Source organism: Glycine soja, chromosome 9 (assembly GCF_004193775.1).
Source record: "Glycine soja cultivar W05 chromosome 9, ASM419377v2, whole genome shotgun sequence".
In the NCBI taxonomy this organism is placed as follows: domain Eukaryota; kingdom Viridiplantae; phylum Streptophyta; class Magnoliopsida; order Fabales; family Fabaceae; genus Glycine; species Glycine soja.
In genome coordinates, this window is record NC_041010.1 from 12,415,772 (window position 1) to 12,435,795 (window position 20,024).

Consider the following 20,024-nt stretch of genomic DNA (forward strand, 5'->3'; position numbering starts at 1 on the left):
GGCTAGGAAGATCTTAAGGGCAGACTAATGAGCGAGGAATTTAAGATCCAACACCACAATTCCACACCCTACAGACCCAAGATGAACGGAGCGGTGGAGGCGGCCAACAAGAATATCAAGAAGATTATCCAGAAGATGACTGTGTCATAAAAGGACTGGCACGAGATGCTCCCGTTCACGCTACATGGTTACCGAACCTCGATGCGCACTTCAACCGGGGCAACGCCGTTCTCGTTGGTATACGGAATGGAGGTCGTGCTACCATTTGAGGTGGAAGTCCCATCATTAAGAATCTTGGCGGAATCCAGATTAAAGGATTTGGAGTGGGCCCAAGCACGTTTCAATCAGCTTAATCTCATAGAAGGCAAGTGTCTGGCCACTATGAGCCTTAAAGGATTCGGAGTGGGTGAAGAACGCTTTTGACAAGAAGGTACGCTTGTGCAGGTTCAGCGAAGGGGACCTGGTACTAAAGACAGTCTCCCAAGCCCTGAAAGACAATAGGGGAAAGTGGGGCCTGAACTACGAAGGGCCTTTCGTCGTAAAAAAGGCTTTCTCTGGAGGGGCCCTTATGCTCGCCAACATGGATGACGAGGAACTACCTTCACCCGTGAACTCCGACGTTGTCAAGCGATACTACGCTTAAGACCTAGGACAATTAAGGAAGTCGCTGCATGTTTTATTTTTTGTGGTTTCCCCCAGGGATTCTTGTCCTCTGTAATTTTCTCATCGCAATATTTTAAAGAACGTGGGGTTGGGGTCTCGTTGTTCTGATCCTCGCTTTGTGACCTTAAAAGATGCGTAGCCTTTAATGACCCGAGCCTTTTCGCTCAATCCATGGGGATGCCCCAAGCACTTAATTAAAATTGAACCCGACAAACTTTTGCTAAAAAATTATCGCGTTTGAAAATGCTCATGCATACGCATGCACATGCATATTTGTTATCTTGTGACAGGGACATGATCGCTTTAAGCAATGGTCAAATACCACGTCAAATCCAAGACAGAGATGAATCGAGGTAAGTGGTAACATGGCCACGATTTGCTGCACAATGTTATTTCCTGCTTTCAGGTGCTCGGGGACGGGTACGAATGGACACTAGGCCCGTGGTCAACAAATCGTTGTCCCGCGTCTGGCTCCATACGATCGAGAAGCGCTATGTGGAGGCAGCCTAGTATCCTTTAAATTCCTACCTATTATTATTGTTATTTCTCTAAGGTAATGATCGGGTGACTAACTTACCCTAGGGGTTTCGAGTAAGCGAACATCGACCCATAGAGAAAACATACTTTCTTCGCAAAAAAAAAATGCACAAGGTTAGCTCGCCTGGGCGAGCACCCCTGCACCAGAAAACATAAAAACAAGGGGAGGGTGAGTTTCTCTCCACCCAAAAACTCCCCTCCCTCATTTAAAAACGTAGCACCCACGAGATTTGCGGTTTTTTCCGACCCTAGGCCACCATTTTTGTGCTTTTGCTTCTATTTTAGTGTCCTTGATCGCTCCATACAAGTAAGTACATTATCCTTTGGCCTCTAGTTTTCCATTGATGCCCTTTTCATGCTCTAAATTGCACATGTTTGACCAATTTCGTGAGGCAATTTGGGGCAAATTCATGCTTTGATTCATTGAATTGGGGGGTCGTAGGGGATGGCCTTAGGCCTAGGTTGTGTTATGAAATGTTTGGGCAAGCCACATTGCCCCCATTCCCTTCCTGTTTATACCCAAAAGTGCGCCCACCAAGTGTTTGGTGAAATGCCTCAATGGCATTCGCGCATAAATTTGTGAATTTTGTTTATAGAGTTGGTTTGTGCATGCATGGTTGCCATTTTTGGATTCGTGGACAGCGTGCAGAGGTTAGGGTAAATGCAGAAATGTGACTTAGGCCTAAGAACCCAAGCCTTTGGTTTTGAATGCAAGAAGACATGAAAATGAGAGCATGTTGGTGAGGTTTCCCCTTTAGGCCACCACTTGGTTTGGGTTGCACCATGATGATTTCTTTGTACCTAGATGGTGTGAAAATTTTGTTCACCATGTACATGTGTATATAGAATAGGTAGCCAAGTACTTTGCAAGTGTGCATATATGTTGAATATGGCACGAAAATGCTTCCCAAAATAGGAACATATGACATGAAATTGCCTTTCAAAAATGTGAATAAGTAGTACAAAAATTGTCTTTCCAATGAATGTGTAACATGAAATTGCTTTTCAAATGAATGTAAATATGTGTGAATATATAGCATGAAGTTGCCTCTCAAGTGTATGACCATATATGTGAATAAAATGTGAACATATAGCAAAAATGCCATTCAAAATGGAGTAGATAGGTAGCAAAAATGCCTTGCAAATACATATGTGGGATTGGATAGGTAACAAAAATGCTTTGCAAATATGTATGTGTGGTTATGATTTGCAAATATGTATGTGTGTGTGGTTAGGTAGGTAGGCAAAGCGCCTTGCGAAATATGTATGTTGGATAGTTGGGCATGTAGCATAAGAAAATTATTTGCAAACGAAAGTAGGTGCATCTCACAAAATGTTGTTCACATGGGTGAATGTTGTGAAAATTTTCCCGAACACCCAAAATGGACTCGGATGAATGCATGAATTGATAAAATAACATGTTTTGGAAACACTGGGTTAACTAAAATAGGAAAAAATAAATCCTGAGCCCTAGTGTCATATGACCATAAAAACTTGATGCTTGAGTGTCCACATGGGTGCATGCATGACCAGTTTTGCATAAAATTTCCTAAACATCATTGTTGCATGTGTATCATGGAAATAATGTGGGACATCTCCTTTATCCCTGAACCGCTGGCCAAACCAACACCCCGACATATATCATGTCCAGCCGTTCTACAAGTCTTAAGCCAAAATCCCAACTCACCATAACCCTTGACCCAGGGTGAGAATGCCCATCCTTGCCTTTGAAAGAAGAGAAAGGAAAGAAAAGAAAGTTCCCGATCAAAGACCGGAAGAAAGCAAAAGAATAATACAGAAAGGTCTTTGGACCAGACAATATCTGAACAATATAGAATTGTCACAAGTAAACAAGAAAATAAAGAAAACCACGACTTGAAGTGGTCCTCTCCCTTTGATCGCCAACCAAAATCTTGTGTGCTTGCGACTTTCTCACCCCGCACTAAACAAAAATAGAAAAGGAAAATGTCTAAACACTCAGAGCCAAATTCCTCACCAAAACATCATTCCCAAAAAAGTCCTATTGATCCATGATCATGCATGTTATCTTTGATTTGATAGGAAATGATTTGCAAAATTAAGTCATGACATATCTATGGTTCGGAATTAAGATAAAACACTTACCTGTGTGAGATTGATACACTTCGAGTGATTTTCTTCTATTTTGTTGGACCCAGTGTTTCCTCTAAATGGTCATTTCGAAACGAAATGCTAACATCCAAAATCTCATTTATGGTTATGAGAAAATTTCATCAACGTACTTTCCTTCCCCAATAGACACATTTGTTTTTCATCAAAAATCATATGTTGCTCTGATCAGTTGGAGGTTTTGTTTCTTTACTAAAGCATGTTCGCATTTTAGTGAAAGAACACCGAGACTATTTTAGTCTCACAAAAGCAAGAACAACGTAGGTCTGAGTTCCTCATCACAAATTGAGGATACGTAGGAGCAAAAGCCTCGCTTTTGTCGACCACCCCACCTTTTGCTATCGTGACCTGTGAGTCCGATGACATGCAGGGATACCCAAGTGGTTATCCGCATAAACGATTTATGTTGATCCTAACCCGTGAAGTTAGGTGGCAAGCGGAGATACCCAAGTGGTTATCCGTATAAACACTTTTTCGCTATCCGTCAGACTTAGAGTCCGGTAGCATACAGAGACTAACATCGTCTTCTACACCCTTTGTCAATCAGGGGCAAGCAAACCTGTTGACACGCGGAGACTTACATCGTCTTCTGCACCTTTGTCATCCTGACCCGTGAAGTCAAGTGACATGTGGAGATACCCAAGCGGTTATCCATACAAACGGTTTTTGTCATCCTGACCCATGAAGTCAGGTGACATGCGAAGATACCCAAGTGGTTATCCGTACAAATGGTTTCTATAATCCTGACCCGTGAATTCAGGAGACATGCGGAGATACCCAAGTGGTTATCCGCACAAATGATTTTTGTTGATCCTAACCCGTGAAGTTAGGTGACAGGCGGAGATACCCAAGTGGTTATCCGTATAAACACTCTTTCGCTATTCATCAGACTCAGAGTCCGGTAGCATGCAGAGACTAATGTCATCTTCTGCACCCTTTGTCAATCCAGGGACAATGAGTCAGGTGGCAGGTGGAGATACCTTATGGTTGTCAGCACCTTTCGTCAACCAAGGCGAACGAGTTCGACGGTATCAGGATGATGTTGGTCGTCCGATTCTGATTATTTTCAAAAATTTTGCAGGTTTTTACTCTCATCATCCAGAGACATTCAGGCCCGATGACGCACGAGATTCTTCTCTGCTGGGTGGGGACGATCAAGTTCGATAGCATGTGGAAATGTCGTGGTTATCCCATTTTGTCGCTTTCAAGACACTGAAGTTTTGTTGACACTTCTGATGCCTTTTCTTTTCTTTTTGAATGACAGGTCCTGCTGGTTGGGGATATTGATCGGCCGAATGATGTTATGCTCGAACGAAATTAGTGTCTTATCTTTACTTTGCTTTTATCTCCAATAAAAGATAAGTAAAGAGGGGAAACTATCATACCCTAATTTCGTCCGGGGACCATTGTTTGTTGGCAAGCGACTTTCGCTTGACCGCCTCAAAATGTTTAAACACCCATCATTATGTAATTTGTAAAGTTTTGCAACATTCCGGAAGGAAAAAACAAGCATTGTTGCACAATCCGTGAAGTTCCGCAACATTCCGGGAGTCAAAAAGAGCATCGTTGCATAATCTGTAAAGTTTCGCAACATTCCGAAAGGAAAAAACAAGCATTGTTGCGCAATCCGTGAAGTTCCGCAACATTCCAGGAGTCAAAAAGAACATTGTTGCATAATCTGTAAAGTTTCACAAACATTCCAGAAAGAAAATGGATGTCGTTACATAATCCATAAAGTTCCATAACATTTCGGAAAGGAATCAACAAAAAAACACAAAGGGTGTATTTAGTAAAGAGGGGGGTGCAAATAGCAACCAGGCCCACTTGGGCCTTCCAGAGGGTTCCAACAGAAGGCAGTGCCTTCTAGTGGAAGCAACCCTGCTCGCCTGGGCGAGCTGGGCGGCAACCACCTCCCTCTTTTCTCTTGTAAATAGGGGAAAGGGGGCAGAGTAAATTGTTCAGCCCTTTTGGTATTTGAGGATTCTCTCGAAATTAGTGAGGGAAATTGTTTCCGTGGAAAAAATCCAAGCCGAGTTTCTTCCGTAATGCTTCTGAGACGTTTCCGTGAGGGATTTCGTGAAGATTCTTCACCGTTCTTCGTTCGTTCTTCGTCATTCTTCGGTCTTCAACCGGTAAGTTCCCGAAATCGAATCTTTCAATTCATTCTATGCACCCTTAGTGGTCCCCACTTGTTTCGCGTACTTTTATTTTCATTTCGTTTGTTTTCCATACTCCCTTTTAACGTGTTTTAACCGTTTATTTAAGCCGTTTTCTCACCTAATAAATGATAAAATGAATTTTAACCGATCATTTGTGTTGTAATCTTGTTTAATCACTGTTAAAATAAAATTCAACCGATCGTTCACGCTGTAATCTCGATTAAACCAAAAAAGGGCAAAATAATAATAATAAAATAATCAAAATATCTTTGAATAAAATAATCAAAAAAATCAATCACATTTTTCTTTGGAAGTTTCCTTGAATTAATTGACTAAATAACCAAAGTGAAACTAAGGCTAAACTCAACTCACAAATCAAGCTTTGTCCGTAAAAATCACTAAAAAACTGTTTTAAGGTCCAACGCCTTAAGCGGTCCTCTTTGCTTTTATCAGTTAACATGGACCGTTCAAAAACATAAAATAAATATGTAACTTTACCACTTTTGTCGACCTCCCCAAGAGATCGTTAATGGTCCAACGCCTTAACGTGTGTCTCCTTTCAAAATCAAAAGATCGTTTAATGGTCCAACGCCTTAAATGACCTTTTGTTCGGTTAAAATATATCTTGCGAAAAAAGATAAAAATAAACTTAACCAACGTTTAGTTCTCAAGGAACTACGTAGGTCTGATTTTCTCATCAAAATTGATGAGACGTAGGAGCGAGGGAAACACCCTTGTCGACCACAAAAAAGACAAAAAATACAAAAAGGCATAAAAAGACATAAAACATTAAAAAGGGGGGGGGGGGAATACATAATTTTGAAAGTCATATTTGCACAACTCCCGAACCTTTCACGTTTAAAGTTCATAGACCACACCTTTTCGGTTTTTCCGACGTTTTCCTCAAATAAACGTTGGTGGCGACTCCGCGCATTTTCCTCCCATGGAAGACGCACCCGTGAGTCTCGCGTCGCCCTCCCGTCGAAGGGTAGGTTGCGACACCAGGTGTGTTAAAGTGAGCCTAATAGAAAAACAAGTTAAAACTTAAAAGAGAGAGTATACACACGTATCTTATATTGGTTCACTTTATATGACCAATTCTCCTTCAAAAACTTGAAAGGTACCATTAATCAAAGTTACTTTTGACTTTCCAAACAATAAGTTTGAATGAATACAACGGTCCTTTTTGCGTTATGTGATTTTTTACTCCATTACTTGTACTGTCAACGATTTTGCAGTGAATATTCCTTTCTATTGAGTTTTTTTCTTGTACACACTTGAATTCAAAATATTAGTAATTCAAATCATATAAGGATAAAAAATATTTCTCAGTTTATAGAACATGTATCAAACTCGCGAATTGTACAAGTGTACAAACTCATCATTGGACACTAGCCAACTTAAATAGAAATCATTTGTGTAAGTTAGTTAACTCCTATTGGATGTTTAAAAGAGGAAAACACTTTAGATCCTGCTTTTCATAAAGGTTTGGATGCTTGTTTTAGTTACAACACTTTGGATGTTGGGAGGTCTATTTGTAAAACAAGTTCCATATTGTTCAGACGCTTAGATAGCATAGTGAATAAAGAGACTTATTTAGGATTTCATTACCAAGAATGTGTTGGAAGATATGTTTCCTATAAAGCTCAATGAAATTCATTAGTCCATACAAAATTTAATATATTTGCTATCATGAAAATCATAGATTTTTGAGGGGTCAAAGACCACCTAGTGTCTCTGGTTCTAACACAATAGATCTCCATAGTCCGAACTATGACAGCAGAGGCCTCCTTTGGCCACCCACCCCTAAAATTCATGCAGATAAGCATACATACTATAGGTTTCACCTCATATATCATCAAACGTTTGTACCCTAACTCCCCAATTATACATAAACATCAACAAATTCTAAACCCCTTATCCTAACCCTAACATGCATAATCAAAATAACCCTATTGGAATTCTAATATACCATTACCATTTATCACATAGGGATTAAAAAAATAATCAAGTATGGGGAATTGGGGATCAACTTTATCACCCTATAACTTGTATAAACAAAAGAGAATTGATTCATAGAGTAGTTTTCATCATAATTTTTTTTTGTAGTGGCTAAATAAAAAATTATAATTAAACCCAATTTTTTTATAAAAAATATTCAAATTTCATTCTATTAGAAGTCTGCAAACCAATGTAGTTGAGGCAAACATTTTATCAAACACATAGTAAGGAAATGACTCACTGTCATGTAAAATGATTGTTATACCTGCCAATGAATCAAGCTAAGGCGCCAACATGATTGTAAATGACGACACATTATGAATATGCTATTAGAAAAAGGGAAGATGTTAAATAAAAGGTTGATATACTACACATCATGGTGGGGCTTAACCCAAGTAGGGATTGGACTTGATGGGACATGGAGTGCGAGCGTTGGAAAATCCACACCACCACAAGGAATAATAGGAAGAAAAAAGGATTTAGTTGATTATGGTGAATGATTAAAGGGTAAAATACCTATGTATTAGTATTTGTAGTGGATGGAGACTTTGAAGCTACAAAATTCCCTTCATTTATAATTGAAAATAATCAACCCGAACATTCCTTCCTTTCCAATGATCAAAAGAACTACTAATATCAAAAGAACTGTTATTGATAACTATTGTGTAATCTCTTATATAACCTAAAAAAATAAAGACAAGAATCAATGTTTTGCCCCTTATCTAGACACATTCTTGACTTGTAATAAACTACATCACTTAACGTTGATAAAGAAATGGTATGATTGTTTCGATACAACAAAATTTTATGATTGAATAAAATGAACCTCAAATACTATTGCGGGTTGAGAAACAATCTCCATTAGGGTCATTGGGGGTTTAAATAGACACAAATAATCCTTTCAAATTCAATCACTCTCGTATGAATGTGTCTGCTCAATTTTCACTTTGAAATGACATTCAAGTATGCGAGTGGGTGTGTTTCTTAAATTCCACAATATCATAAATTTGGGAACAAAAACGAAGCATCATATATGACCAAAGGTAATACAAAAATATTTTTTTTCTTTAAAGATAGAGGCATATTAATTACAAATTTACCCTTCATTTGAGCGAGAAAACATGTTGCAAGGGAAAAAGCAACATGAAAGCAATAAAGAGATGAATGACAACATGACTCCCTACGCTGTGGAACTTCCAAGAACTCAAGATGAAGATCCAATGAAGTTCTGCCATTGGGTTTTGATGAAGACAAACCAACCAACAAAAACACTCTCAAAAAGTCAAGCCAAAGCAAAAAATAGAAGTTGTGAAGTCAAGGTTCAAGACCAAGATTGAAGAGCAAGAGTTTGTGTCCTAGTATGTCTTGTAAACTCTCCAAGTATCACTAGGACTAACAAGAGTCTATGTCCTAGGTATATCAAAGGTATTTAGGGCTTTAATTATCAATCTAGGTCACTAAAAAACCCACTAAACAAAGTCTCACACACTAGACTAGGCTAGGAACCTTGAAAACTTGAATTTGTGCCTAGTAGGCTTAGGAACTTGAGTTTGAGAGAATCAAATCCTAACAACCTAGACTCGAGTCCCTCATGGCATACTAGAGTCCTAGAGTTGCCGATTTAAGTATGGTTTGATAGCTAGACTCAGAGTCACACAAGTTTGGTTGTCCAAAAGTGCTTTGTATTATATTTCGAAGAAAAATTATCCATAGCTAAATGGACCAATAAGATTTCAAAATTAGAAAGTTTAATGATAAAATATATCTATTTCTAAGAAAATATGAGCTTGTTTTATTTAGCTAATATGAAAATTTTATCTTTGAGATAAATATAAAAAAAATATTTCCTAAAAATAAGTAACTTTTCAAATCGAAGTATGAGATAAATCTAAAGGGAATATAAGATAAATTTGAAATATATCTAAGATAAATGTAATCAAAATCTTATTCATATTTTCCAAAAAGTCCAACTCCACATCTCACACACTGTGTTAATCTCTTTTTATAGACTAAAAAGATGTATTTCTATTAAACTATAAAAGGAAAAATATATTAATTTTATAAACAACTAAAAGAATATATGTTAAATTTTATAAGAACTAAAATTAAATTTTGAGATATTTTAAGAGAATAGTTATCTTAAAATTAATTTACTATCTCTTTTTTTATGCAATAACATACTATCTCTAGAGGTTGATTCATTGTCCAATATTTTGTTTTTATCTCCCTTGATGTTGATGTTATGATCAGATTTAAATCCAAATTGATCAACTTGTCAAAATTTTATGAGGAACTCAAATAAAGATAGACTAAAAACTCCTGTCGTGTGAGATAGAAGGCACATCGACTTGGTCAACCGTTATACGTGTCCAAAACAAATTTCATGCTTTACTATGCCACCAAGTACCAAGAACAACAATCCCTGCAAAACAAAAAAAAAAAATTTAATAGCAAAATAAAAGTAAAATTATTGTTTACTTATTTAAAATATGTTTACCGAAAAAGTAAATAAACACTTATTACATACAAACGCGATGACGACAATTAATCAGATAAGAATTACATGGAAAATAATTATTTTTTTTAAAGAAAAAAAAAAAGCTGCAGCTTTCCACCTATGAATAAAATCACTTGTACAGAGGAAAATTGAAGGGGGAAAAAAAGAAGAAGGAGGAGGAGAAAGGAAATACACTAGACCTAACCGAACGGTGACGGAAGATGCACCGGCGAGAAAAGAAACAGAAAAATAAATAAAACCGAAAACAGTGAAAATTGGGAAAGATAACATTGAAATATTGAACAACGGAGCGAACACGAACAGTAAATAGTTTGTTTGAAAAAAAACACCCAAAATAGTAAAAAAGTTATAATGCTTGGAGGCATGAAATTCGGATTTCCAACGGAAACCATACTTTGAATTCAGAGTGGGGACTAGTTAAACAAAATTCAAGAAAAGTTTAACTGCTTTAATTTTGGATTAATGAGTTTAATCAAAATTGTTTAGATGAAATTGCGAGCTGAACTTGCAAGCATCGCCATCAATGGAAGCCACTGCTGACTAATATTTCATTTGAGTTCTATTTTATATTTTATTTATATTTTTAAATTATAATTCTCAATTTTGTACACACAAAGAACGATGCATATCCACAATCTTCGATCGGATATCGGATCTAGAAGTAACAAAAAAAGATAATCCGTTCAAAATCTCAAACCGTTTCCACCGAATCGCCGCCGTCCACGGCGGTTTTTTCTCGGTGCGATTAAGCTTCTGTTGATTCACAGAATTATTATTCACAAATTTTCTTAATCTTTTGCTGTGAACATGACAGAGAGCCTGCTCGGCCGCGGGCGGAAGTCACCGCGGCGACGCTGCTGGTGCGACGACGGCCGGATCAGCGCCGCCAAGGCTCGCTTCACCAATTCGCCTTCGACGCCGCGGATTCTCACGAGCGAGTTCGTCATCGCCGACCGCCGCGCGTTCAACCGATTTGACGCCGGCGCCGCCGACACTGCCGAGCGCGAACCGAAGCTTTTGTGGAGGCTGCACCGGAACGAGCCGGGATGCGACGTCGGAGAGCACATGCAGGTTCGCTTCTGATGGTGACTCTGCCTTCCGGCACCGGCGACGGAGATGGAGCGGTTCGGAGAAATTGAACCGAACCGGACGGAGAGAACCGAACCGGAAGAAGAACCGTATAGACTGTCACGTGTGGGAGAACCGGAACGGTTCTGGAAGAAAGCGGTGGACCGTGCGGAGAAGGTTGAAGTTGAGGACGCGAAGGCGGTGGTCGCCGGCGGTGGCCGGGAACTGCGAAACCTTCCCGCCGGCGAGAGTGTTCGGAGGACTGGTCCGCTTGATCTTCTAGAAGCTGCCGCCATTTTAGAGAGAGAAAGTGAATTGAGAGAGAGATAGAATGGTTTCTCGAAAAAGAAGGAATCGACCCTCTGGTTAGGCAAACCTTGCTTAACTCTAACAATGTATATATAGGAATTTCGAGCCGAGGGTAAAGTTGGAAGATAGTGATGTTTTCGTTAATTTTGTGATAAGGGTTTAGATTTCTTGTATTTTCGTTCCTGGCCCCTACTCTCTCGTGATTTTTTATTGTAAGATATTTTAGCATATTGGGCATAAAATGAAGGAATGAAGAAAATTATCTAAAGTAACTTTTTTGGTTACCTTAATCCCAAATTCGCAGCAATAAGGTAAGAAACTATGATCTTATACAAATTGTCTAAATCTTTACCACTAAATTGATTTAGTGGAGTTTTTTAGACTAACTTTGCTCTTAATATATTATTTTTATGGTAAATTTATCGCTTTTATAAGAGAATAATACTTTTCAATAAAAAAAGAGTAATACTTTTCAATAATGACTCCAACTTTTTTTATCAATAAAAGTTTAGGACAGAAAGAAAGTCCTACAATTTAAGGTACAATTTTTTATTCCAATTATTCTTAGGCCAATAAAGATTCATTGACTCAAGACTAATTCAACTTAATTTGTAATATACACTTTGATTCGCTACTTCTTCTCAACATTTCGAACAACCAAGATTTATTTGTAAAATACAAGTTCGTATGATTAGCATTTAGTTATTTAAGGAGTAAAATTCTCGCCATATTTTCTGGAACCGCTTCCTAGCATAGCATGGGCATTGCCTCTGCTTCAAAAAATCAATATAGAAGCAACTAATGAATCTAAGTAACCAATGGATCTAACTGATGTTTTGTCACCCCTCCACCTAATTCTTTCTACTTTGCCTTACTTTGTTTGGGAGAAAATTAGCCGAAAAGTTACGTTTGAAGAGTAAAATAAAAAAAATAATAAAATTATGATTTATTTAAAAATAAAAATTAAAAAATTTGATAAATATATTAAGAAAAAAATATAAAAAAACTAAAAGATAATATTTTAAAAAAATATTACTTAAAATAGTATTTTTAAAAACACTAAAAATTATTAAAAAAAATATTTATTAAATAATTAAATAAATTTTTTAACTAATAAAATAAATTAAACATTAACTAAAATATCGTACCAAACATGTTTTTTTATCCATGTAAACGCAATAAACATGCACCTCTTTCAATATCTTACATTGAATACCCAAATTCTATTTTATTAGAACTCTTACTCACTCCAGTGTCATGATGGCTGTAGTTATTTACTATCGTTGTTAGCTCATATCTATGCACCGCCAAAACAATTTGTAATCAATTAGAATTTCAATATAAATTGCAGCTATAAGTCTAACATCATTAATTTCAATCAAGACAATTTGTAAGTTTAAAGATGATTTATAAAAGAAATTATATAAAAAAATATTATTTATATATTTTTTTACTTCACTCTTAAATAATAAGTAAAAGCATATACATATACATATATATATATATATATATATATATATATATATATAAAAGTAATCTCACATGTTGCAATGCTTTAGTAAAAGAAATTAATTGAAATTAAACTATAAAAGAAATCATTACTACCAATTTTTTCCACTTCAATACCACCTAATTTCTAAGAACAATTTACTTCGACAATATCTAATTATCACAATGCAAAACATAAATGTAAGAGATGTTTATGAAATTCAACATGTATGAAAATTTAGTTGTTGTTATTTTCATTTCTAAACATCTTTTATATTCAGATAAATCAATTAAGCATTTTCGTGTTTTGAATTCTTTATTTAGAAAACAAATTCAATTAATTTTCATCTCATGTTAAATTTATTTTTGATTATGTATTTTAAGAAATTGATATCTCAATTAATTAAATTTTACCAAAAATAAACATTTGTCAATTATGATTTTAAATGACAATATTTAGATGTTATTTTATAGTATTTTAAATGTTATAATGAAAACATAGTTTGTGTTGTCATTATCAAACATATACATTTATTTACCACAAATAATTTACCAAACAATATCTAATCTTGTCGTTTTCTAAATAAAGTTATATTATATAAGTTAGGAATTAGAAGAGTGCAAGGATGGGAATGCAAAAAGTGAAATTTGAAAGTGGTAGTGGTATTGAGTGGGAGGGACTATTTATGGTTTAGTTAGTTAACCAAGGTTAAGCTTGCAGCAAGGTTGGTTCTGATCCAACAGGTTTCAGTTCCCTCAGTCACAAAACTGTGGGCTCGCCCACGATATACTAAAAGTTGAAACATTTTATTTTAAAAAATAAAATTTTCAAACTGATGTTTGGCACTTCAAGATACATCATGCATTAGAATTCTAAAGATAAACTTGAACTTAGTCTTAAAGTAAATATAAATCTTGTTCATATTAACTTTCAAAGTCCGGCGATATTAATCCTTCAAAATATTTATTTTATATCATGACAATGAGATTCGGACCTACACATTCAACAATGTAGCCTATTAGGAGGATCTAGTTTAAGTGTTTGAACAAAGGTACATGAAATTATTAGAATTTGTTTAACATTATCTTTGATTCTGATTATTAATAATAAAAAAAAAAAACACAACAGAAGCCTCCCACTGCTATAATACAAGTATTTTTTAGAAATTGGAAATGATCCATTAAAAAAATTGAAAATAATAATAAAAGTAAATAAATTTAAAGTAGAATCCGCTTGCTATGAAGTGTAATAGATTTTCGGTTAAAATTATTGTAAAAGATTTACATGTGGGGACTTCATCAAAACTACTATAACAGCGGTAGATTGATAGGCTAGCTGTAAGCTATTATTATTATTATTATTAGTATTATTATTATTATTATTATTATTATTATTATTATTATTATTATTATTATTATTATTATTATTATTATTATTATTATTATTATTAGTATTATTATTATTATTATTATTATTATTATTATTATTATTATTATTATCATTATTATTATTATTATTATTAAATGTTTGTTTATTAATTTTATTAAGAATATAAATTCAAATTTACAATCTCTTCTTTTTCTTTTCTCTTCATCCTCAACTTTCAAGTCTTTTTTCTTTTTCAACCACCAAATTAATCTTATTAAAATTTTTAAGCGAGAATATATTTCCTATTAAGATTAAGATGTAAGTGAGTTAAATCACGATATTAGGTTACTTTATTATATTCATTAAAGATTAAAAGTTTGAACCACTATATATAATGGAAGGCAATTGATTGAATAATAATAATTGGATAAAAACGGAAGACATTATGAAATTTCAATTAAAACAATAATTTTTTTTAATTTCATTATGATTATTATAAGGAGTATAAAAAATCAATAAAAATATTTTACAATAATATTCCTAAAATAGTGTCATATAATAAGAATGTTAACACAAATAGTTCGATATTTGAGTTTCTCACTCAATATTTAAGGTTTGATTATGTGCTTGAGAATGAGTCACCACTAAAGTATCACTTTATATTTAAATGGACTGATCCAATAAGAGGGAATTATTGAATTAGTTAGGTACCAAAAAGAAACAATAAATATTTGTTATTTCCTTGCTTCAAAAACTTCCTTCCTATGTATGATCAGTTCCAAGAAAGTCGGGAGAGTAAGATATTTGCAAAAAATACTTAAAGGCTTAAATTAGTTTTCGGCGTTAAGAAATAAATGAGAGTGCACAATATCTTTACCTAAAATTTCACCTCTATTTATACATAACTTAGGGAACCTTAGATTCATGGACTATTGTAAATGGTTACAATTCTAGTTCATCCTTAATTATTGTTGCGATGATTATTAGATAGGTAATCTTGTAATATGCTTAATAATTCATTGTTATTAATGTAGACTAGATGTTTTAAGACATTCAATCCTGCGTTTTCATCCATTTGGCTGGCCATTAGCCACGCGAGACCATATTATGGTGTTCTGGCTCCTCAAACCCATGTGCATTTCGTCTAAATTTGTTCAAGGGAGTGCTTCATCCATTCAGTTGGTCGGATGACCGAAACTTTAGATATAGTGTAGTCCTAGAGATCCAACATCAAGGTTAGGTTTCTAAAATAAAAGCAAAGTTTGGATACTCGACTATTTGGCATGCCGAATACCTTTTGGTATAATAAGTAATGCTATATTTTTATGGTATTAATTATTTAAAAGTTATTAACAATATTATTATACAAAATTTTTGTGTCAAAAAAATTATACCAATTGTTATGTTTAATAAAAGGAGTATTACATTTTACATAGAGAAAGATTTTACATATTTAAATTGAAAGAAATTTACATTGAAATAAATCTTTCTTAACTTAAAAGTGACATCAAATTTTGTTTATTTATTAATTATATATTAAAATAAATATTACATTTTAATTTGTCTTCTCTTAATTAATATTTTAAGAATTCTTTTGTTTTTTGTTTTGTTGTATAATAAGTTAACCCCTAATTTTTCTTGACTCTCATAGTATGAAAAAGTTAATAATATTTAATTATGTATTATATAAGATTAATAGGGACTATAGAAGTTCATGACTACATAATAGTTTATTCTTCATGTGGCGAGTCTTTAATTTAAATTATGGAATGCACTTATAAAGTTACAGTCATCCAATTTTTCTGATGTTTGAATGCAAATCTCCAACACTTTGGAAAACGCATGGGTGGCTCTTCTTTCTTGAGTTAATGGAACGCCAAAAAAAAATTAAACTACGCAAATTGTTGAATTACTCGTTGGGGATATATGGGGCCATCATCAAGCCAGGTTAGGCAGCTGCTTTTGAGACCAAAAGTGTCTTTCGAGTCACATGTAGATATAGTGGTCACTTTTCCTTCGAATTGGAAGATTCTCAATTGGAAAAAGAACTACAAAACAAGAACGACACGTAGAGGCCATGCAAGTGTGACTGTGTCGAGAATGTGAAGGTTGACTAATGAGGGCATAATTATTTTTTTATATAAGCAAGGAAAACTAAAGATAGAAAGGAGTGAGGTGAAGGCAAAATCATTAAATTGGGTCCCTTTTATAAATTTATTACAAGAATGGGTCTGTTTCATAATTATTTATCAAGGGGGTACAAAGCGCTTATCTCAGGGGCGCGTTCCACAAGAAGACGACACGTGGCGTGACGTGAAAAGTTGACAGGGGACGATGGGACAGGGGTGGAAGTGGTGGTCTGTCAGGCACGACCACTAGTGGTGGTCTGTCAGGCACGACCAGTAGTGTTGGCCTGCTAGGCGCGACCACTAGTGGTATCCTGTCAGGCGCGTCCACTAGTGGTGGGCAGCCAGACACTTCCCTCTTTCCTATAAAACTCATTTTCCTCCGTTTCATTCTTCGTTACGAGATCGTTTCATTCTTCATTACATGTTTTTGTAATTTTACCTAATTGTGTATCTTTTTTTTTTTTAACTCTCAAAACTAATACCACGCTTTATTTGAATAGCTTTTTTAGGGCCTTCAAATGTGATACCATCATCAGTTTCGTACATCTTACCATTTAAATAGACAAGTGTAATAATTGAACTCATTTTTCAAAAATATACCTATAATAAATAATTAATGTCGTCAACAAACAATAATATAAAAAATATATTAACATAACATAAATTATTAACCTAAAATAAATTAACAACAACAAATTACTCAAAATAAATTAAATTACTGTCACAACAATTTCCTACTTCGCACACTCATGATGCAAAACAATCTGCATTTATTTTTAATGTCTATGTAAATTTTGGCTATTAAAAAAATATACCAACAACATCAATAATTATGAGCTTAACTAATAATAATAATAATGTGCTAGACATAAAAACTACTACAATAAATAATTTTATCATCAACAAACAAATATAACATAATTATAACCAAAAATTAAATTATTAAGTTACAAAAAATTACTAATTATCACACAAAAAATATAAACAAAATTACTATTTCATTTTATAGTCCGTGTCAATTTGTTTATGCACCTACAAAATATAATCATTATTATCATCAACAAAATAAATATTAATTAATGCTATAATGTATCAAAGATAAAATATATTTACTAATTTTGAGCAAAATTTCTAACTGGTATAAAGCGCTTCAACACTAATGCATATAACAGCAACAAGTCAGATTCAACTTAGCTCACTTCAACGATTTCGTAATGAAAAATGAAACGGAAGAAAATGAGTTTTATAGGGAAGAGGGAAGTGTCTGGCTGCTCACCACTAGTGGACGCGCCTGACAGGCTACCACTAGTGGTCGCGCCTAGCAGGCCAACACTACTGGTCGTGCCTGACAGGCCACCACTAGTGGTCGTGCCTGGCAGACCACCACTTCCACCCTTGTCCCATCGTCCCCTGTCAACTTTTCACGTCACGCCATGTGTCGTCTTCTTGTGGAACGCGCCCCTTAGGTAAGCGCTTTGTAGTAAAAAATTAGACCCCCTTGGTAAATAATTATGAAACAGACTCATTCTGGTAATAAATTTGTAAAAGGGACCCAATTTAGTGATTTTACCGTGAGGTGAAAGTTTCACGCAATGAATAGTAACGAAGAAAAAAAATGTTAAAAGTCTCGCATTAATTAAAAATAATGTTAATATAAATTATTAATAGAGAGTAATCATTATCTTACAAGTCAACTTTATAGAATTGAGTTAAATTATAACTCACTTTTTTATTATATTACCAAAGTCTATCTTAGATGAGTTTTTGGATTTGTCACTTCAGATGTGGCTAGTCTAACTTGAGCGTGTGGAAGATGTTAAAAAAGTCATTTAAATTGTGATTATTCTTAAATAAAGAGGATGTGTTGAAAATTTCATATAATGAGTAGTTATCAATAAAAATAAGATATATTAGTTTTATATCAACTAAAATTAGTGTCAAAATAAATTATATAAGTAAAAAAATAATTCTTATCTTAAAAGTTAATTTTGTAAGATTGAATTACACTCATAATTAACTCACATTTGAGTTTGAATTTCTTAAATAAATTCTTTTTAAAAGAAAAAAATATTAAAAGAAGGAACTTTTGTAAAATTAAGCGGACAAATTTTCCACCAAAAATTATTTATAATACAATTATTAAATATTCAACACCAATATCACCTTAAAAAATAAAAATAAAAACCCCTGACACATGTAACAATTTACTTGTTGTATGCCGAGTATCTAGACATAAAGTAGGATAAGATATCCATTCAATAAAAAGAAAAATAGAAGCCAGCTGCTATCTGTACTAACTTTATCTGTTGTCATGATCTAATTTTTATCCTTTTTCAAGTAACAAATCATAGGCAAGAACAGTTTCATTCCTATTTAACCCAAGATTGAGACTAAATAATTAACTGCGTGCAAACCAAAATATATCTAGCTAAAGCTTCTTCTTTTTTTTTTTTTTTTGCTTTGTTTTCTTTTATGAATCTGTTGAATAAATTAAGCCTAGCTTACATTCTGCAGGCAAGACTATTTCAACCATTCATAATATTTTATCTGTTAAATATACTAATTTGCAGGAGAAGAATACGATGATTCCTCTACATTGTTGGAAAATGCACCCTGGAGATTATCATCAGTGATAATTTCCTCCTCTTTAGGTTCATTCATATTTGAATACTAGAAGTACCTTCTAAGTTCAAGCTGTGACCTTTGAGGGAACTTCTTTCACCCAAAAGGTTTTGAAAGTTATTTATCCATCATGGCAGAAGCATCTCAAAACAAAAGATAAATGAGCTGATTAATTTTAATGAATAGGCACATGTAGGGCGACGTAGGCTCAAATAACCACATATCCAAGAGTCTATTTATGTTCTTTCATTATTTATTTATTTATTTTTTATAAACATGACCTTTCATTATTATGAAATAAATTAGGAATTAAATTAAGCGCATATTTGTAGAGTTATCTAACATTGTTTATTTTTCATTCAAACAAAGACATCCTCCGTATCCAACTCTCATTACACCACTCACCCACTTCACTCATCCATTTTTGTCTTCTGAAAATTGATCATATATCCTTTAGAAAATAGTGGCCAAGTTTTCCCCTCCCACCCACACAACCTTCCAATATAGTACCTTTTCCATCCCTATCCACTATTTTTACCCCCTTCTTATCCGATTATCCTAGTTGAGACACCTTCCTACCCCACTCACCTTCCATATATGTCTCTTCAACAGATTAAATCCTCCATCCTCATGGTCCAAAGCTGAAAAGGGTCTAAAACAAATTTAAAGATTTTTTTTTTTAAAAAAAATATTATATTTTGGATCTTTTTATCAATATATATAACATTTTTTACTTTATAAAAATAAATAACAAATAAATTTTTATTGGTGGATCTAAAACATAAATTTCAATTGTTTTACCCTTAAAGTGACTCTACTCCTCGTATAACCTCAACACATGCCTATACATAAATACCAATACCTTAATAACACAAATTTATTTTTCTCAACTCATTATCCACCTTTATTTCTCCAATAAATTAAACTAGGTTGAACATCTCTAGTTTTCTAATAATCAACCCCCCACATTCAATTACTTGCTTTATCCTGACTCACATATGCAACTTTTTATC

The 20,024-nt window shown here is 34.2% G+C and overlaps 1 protein-coding gene across 1 annotated transcript; it reads right to left on the reverse strand.

Moving 5' to 3' along the window:
• Nucleotides 1–10,531: 10,531 nt before the first annotated feature.
• LOC114425626 lies at nt 10,532–11,591 on the reverse strand. Its single transcript, XM_028392562.1, has one exon. The coding sequence runs from the start codon at nt 11,388–11,390 to the stop codon at nt 10,815–10,817; it is 576 nt and encodes a 191-aa protein (XP_028248363.1). The 5' UTR covers nt 11,391–11,591; the 3' UTR covers nt 10,532–10,814.
• Between the last annotated feature and the right edge of the window lie 8,433 nt (nt 11,592–20,024).

Coding starts and splice junctions, on each gene's coding strand:
- LOC114425626 (XM_028392562.1), bottom strand. CDS start 11,390: ATGGCGGCAGCTTCTAGAAGATCAAGCGGACCAGTCCTCCGAACACTC.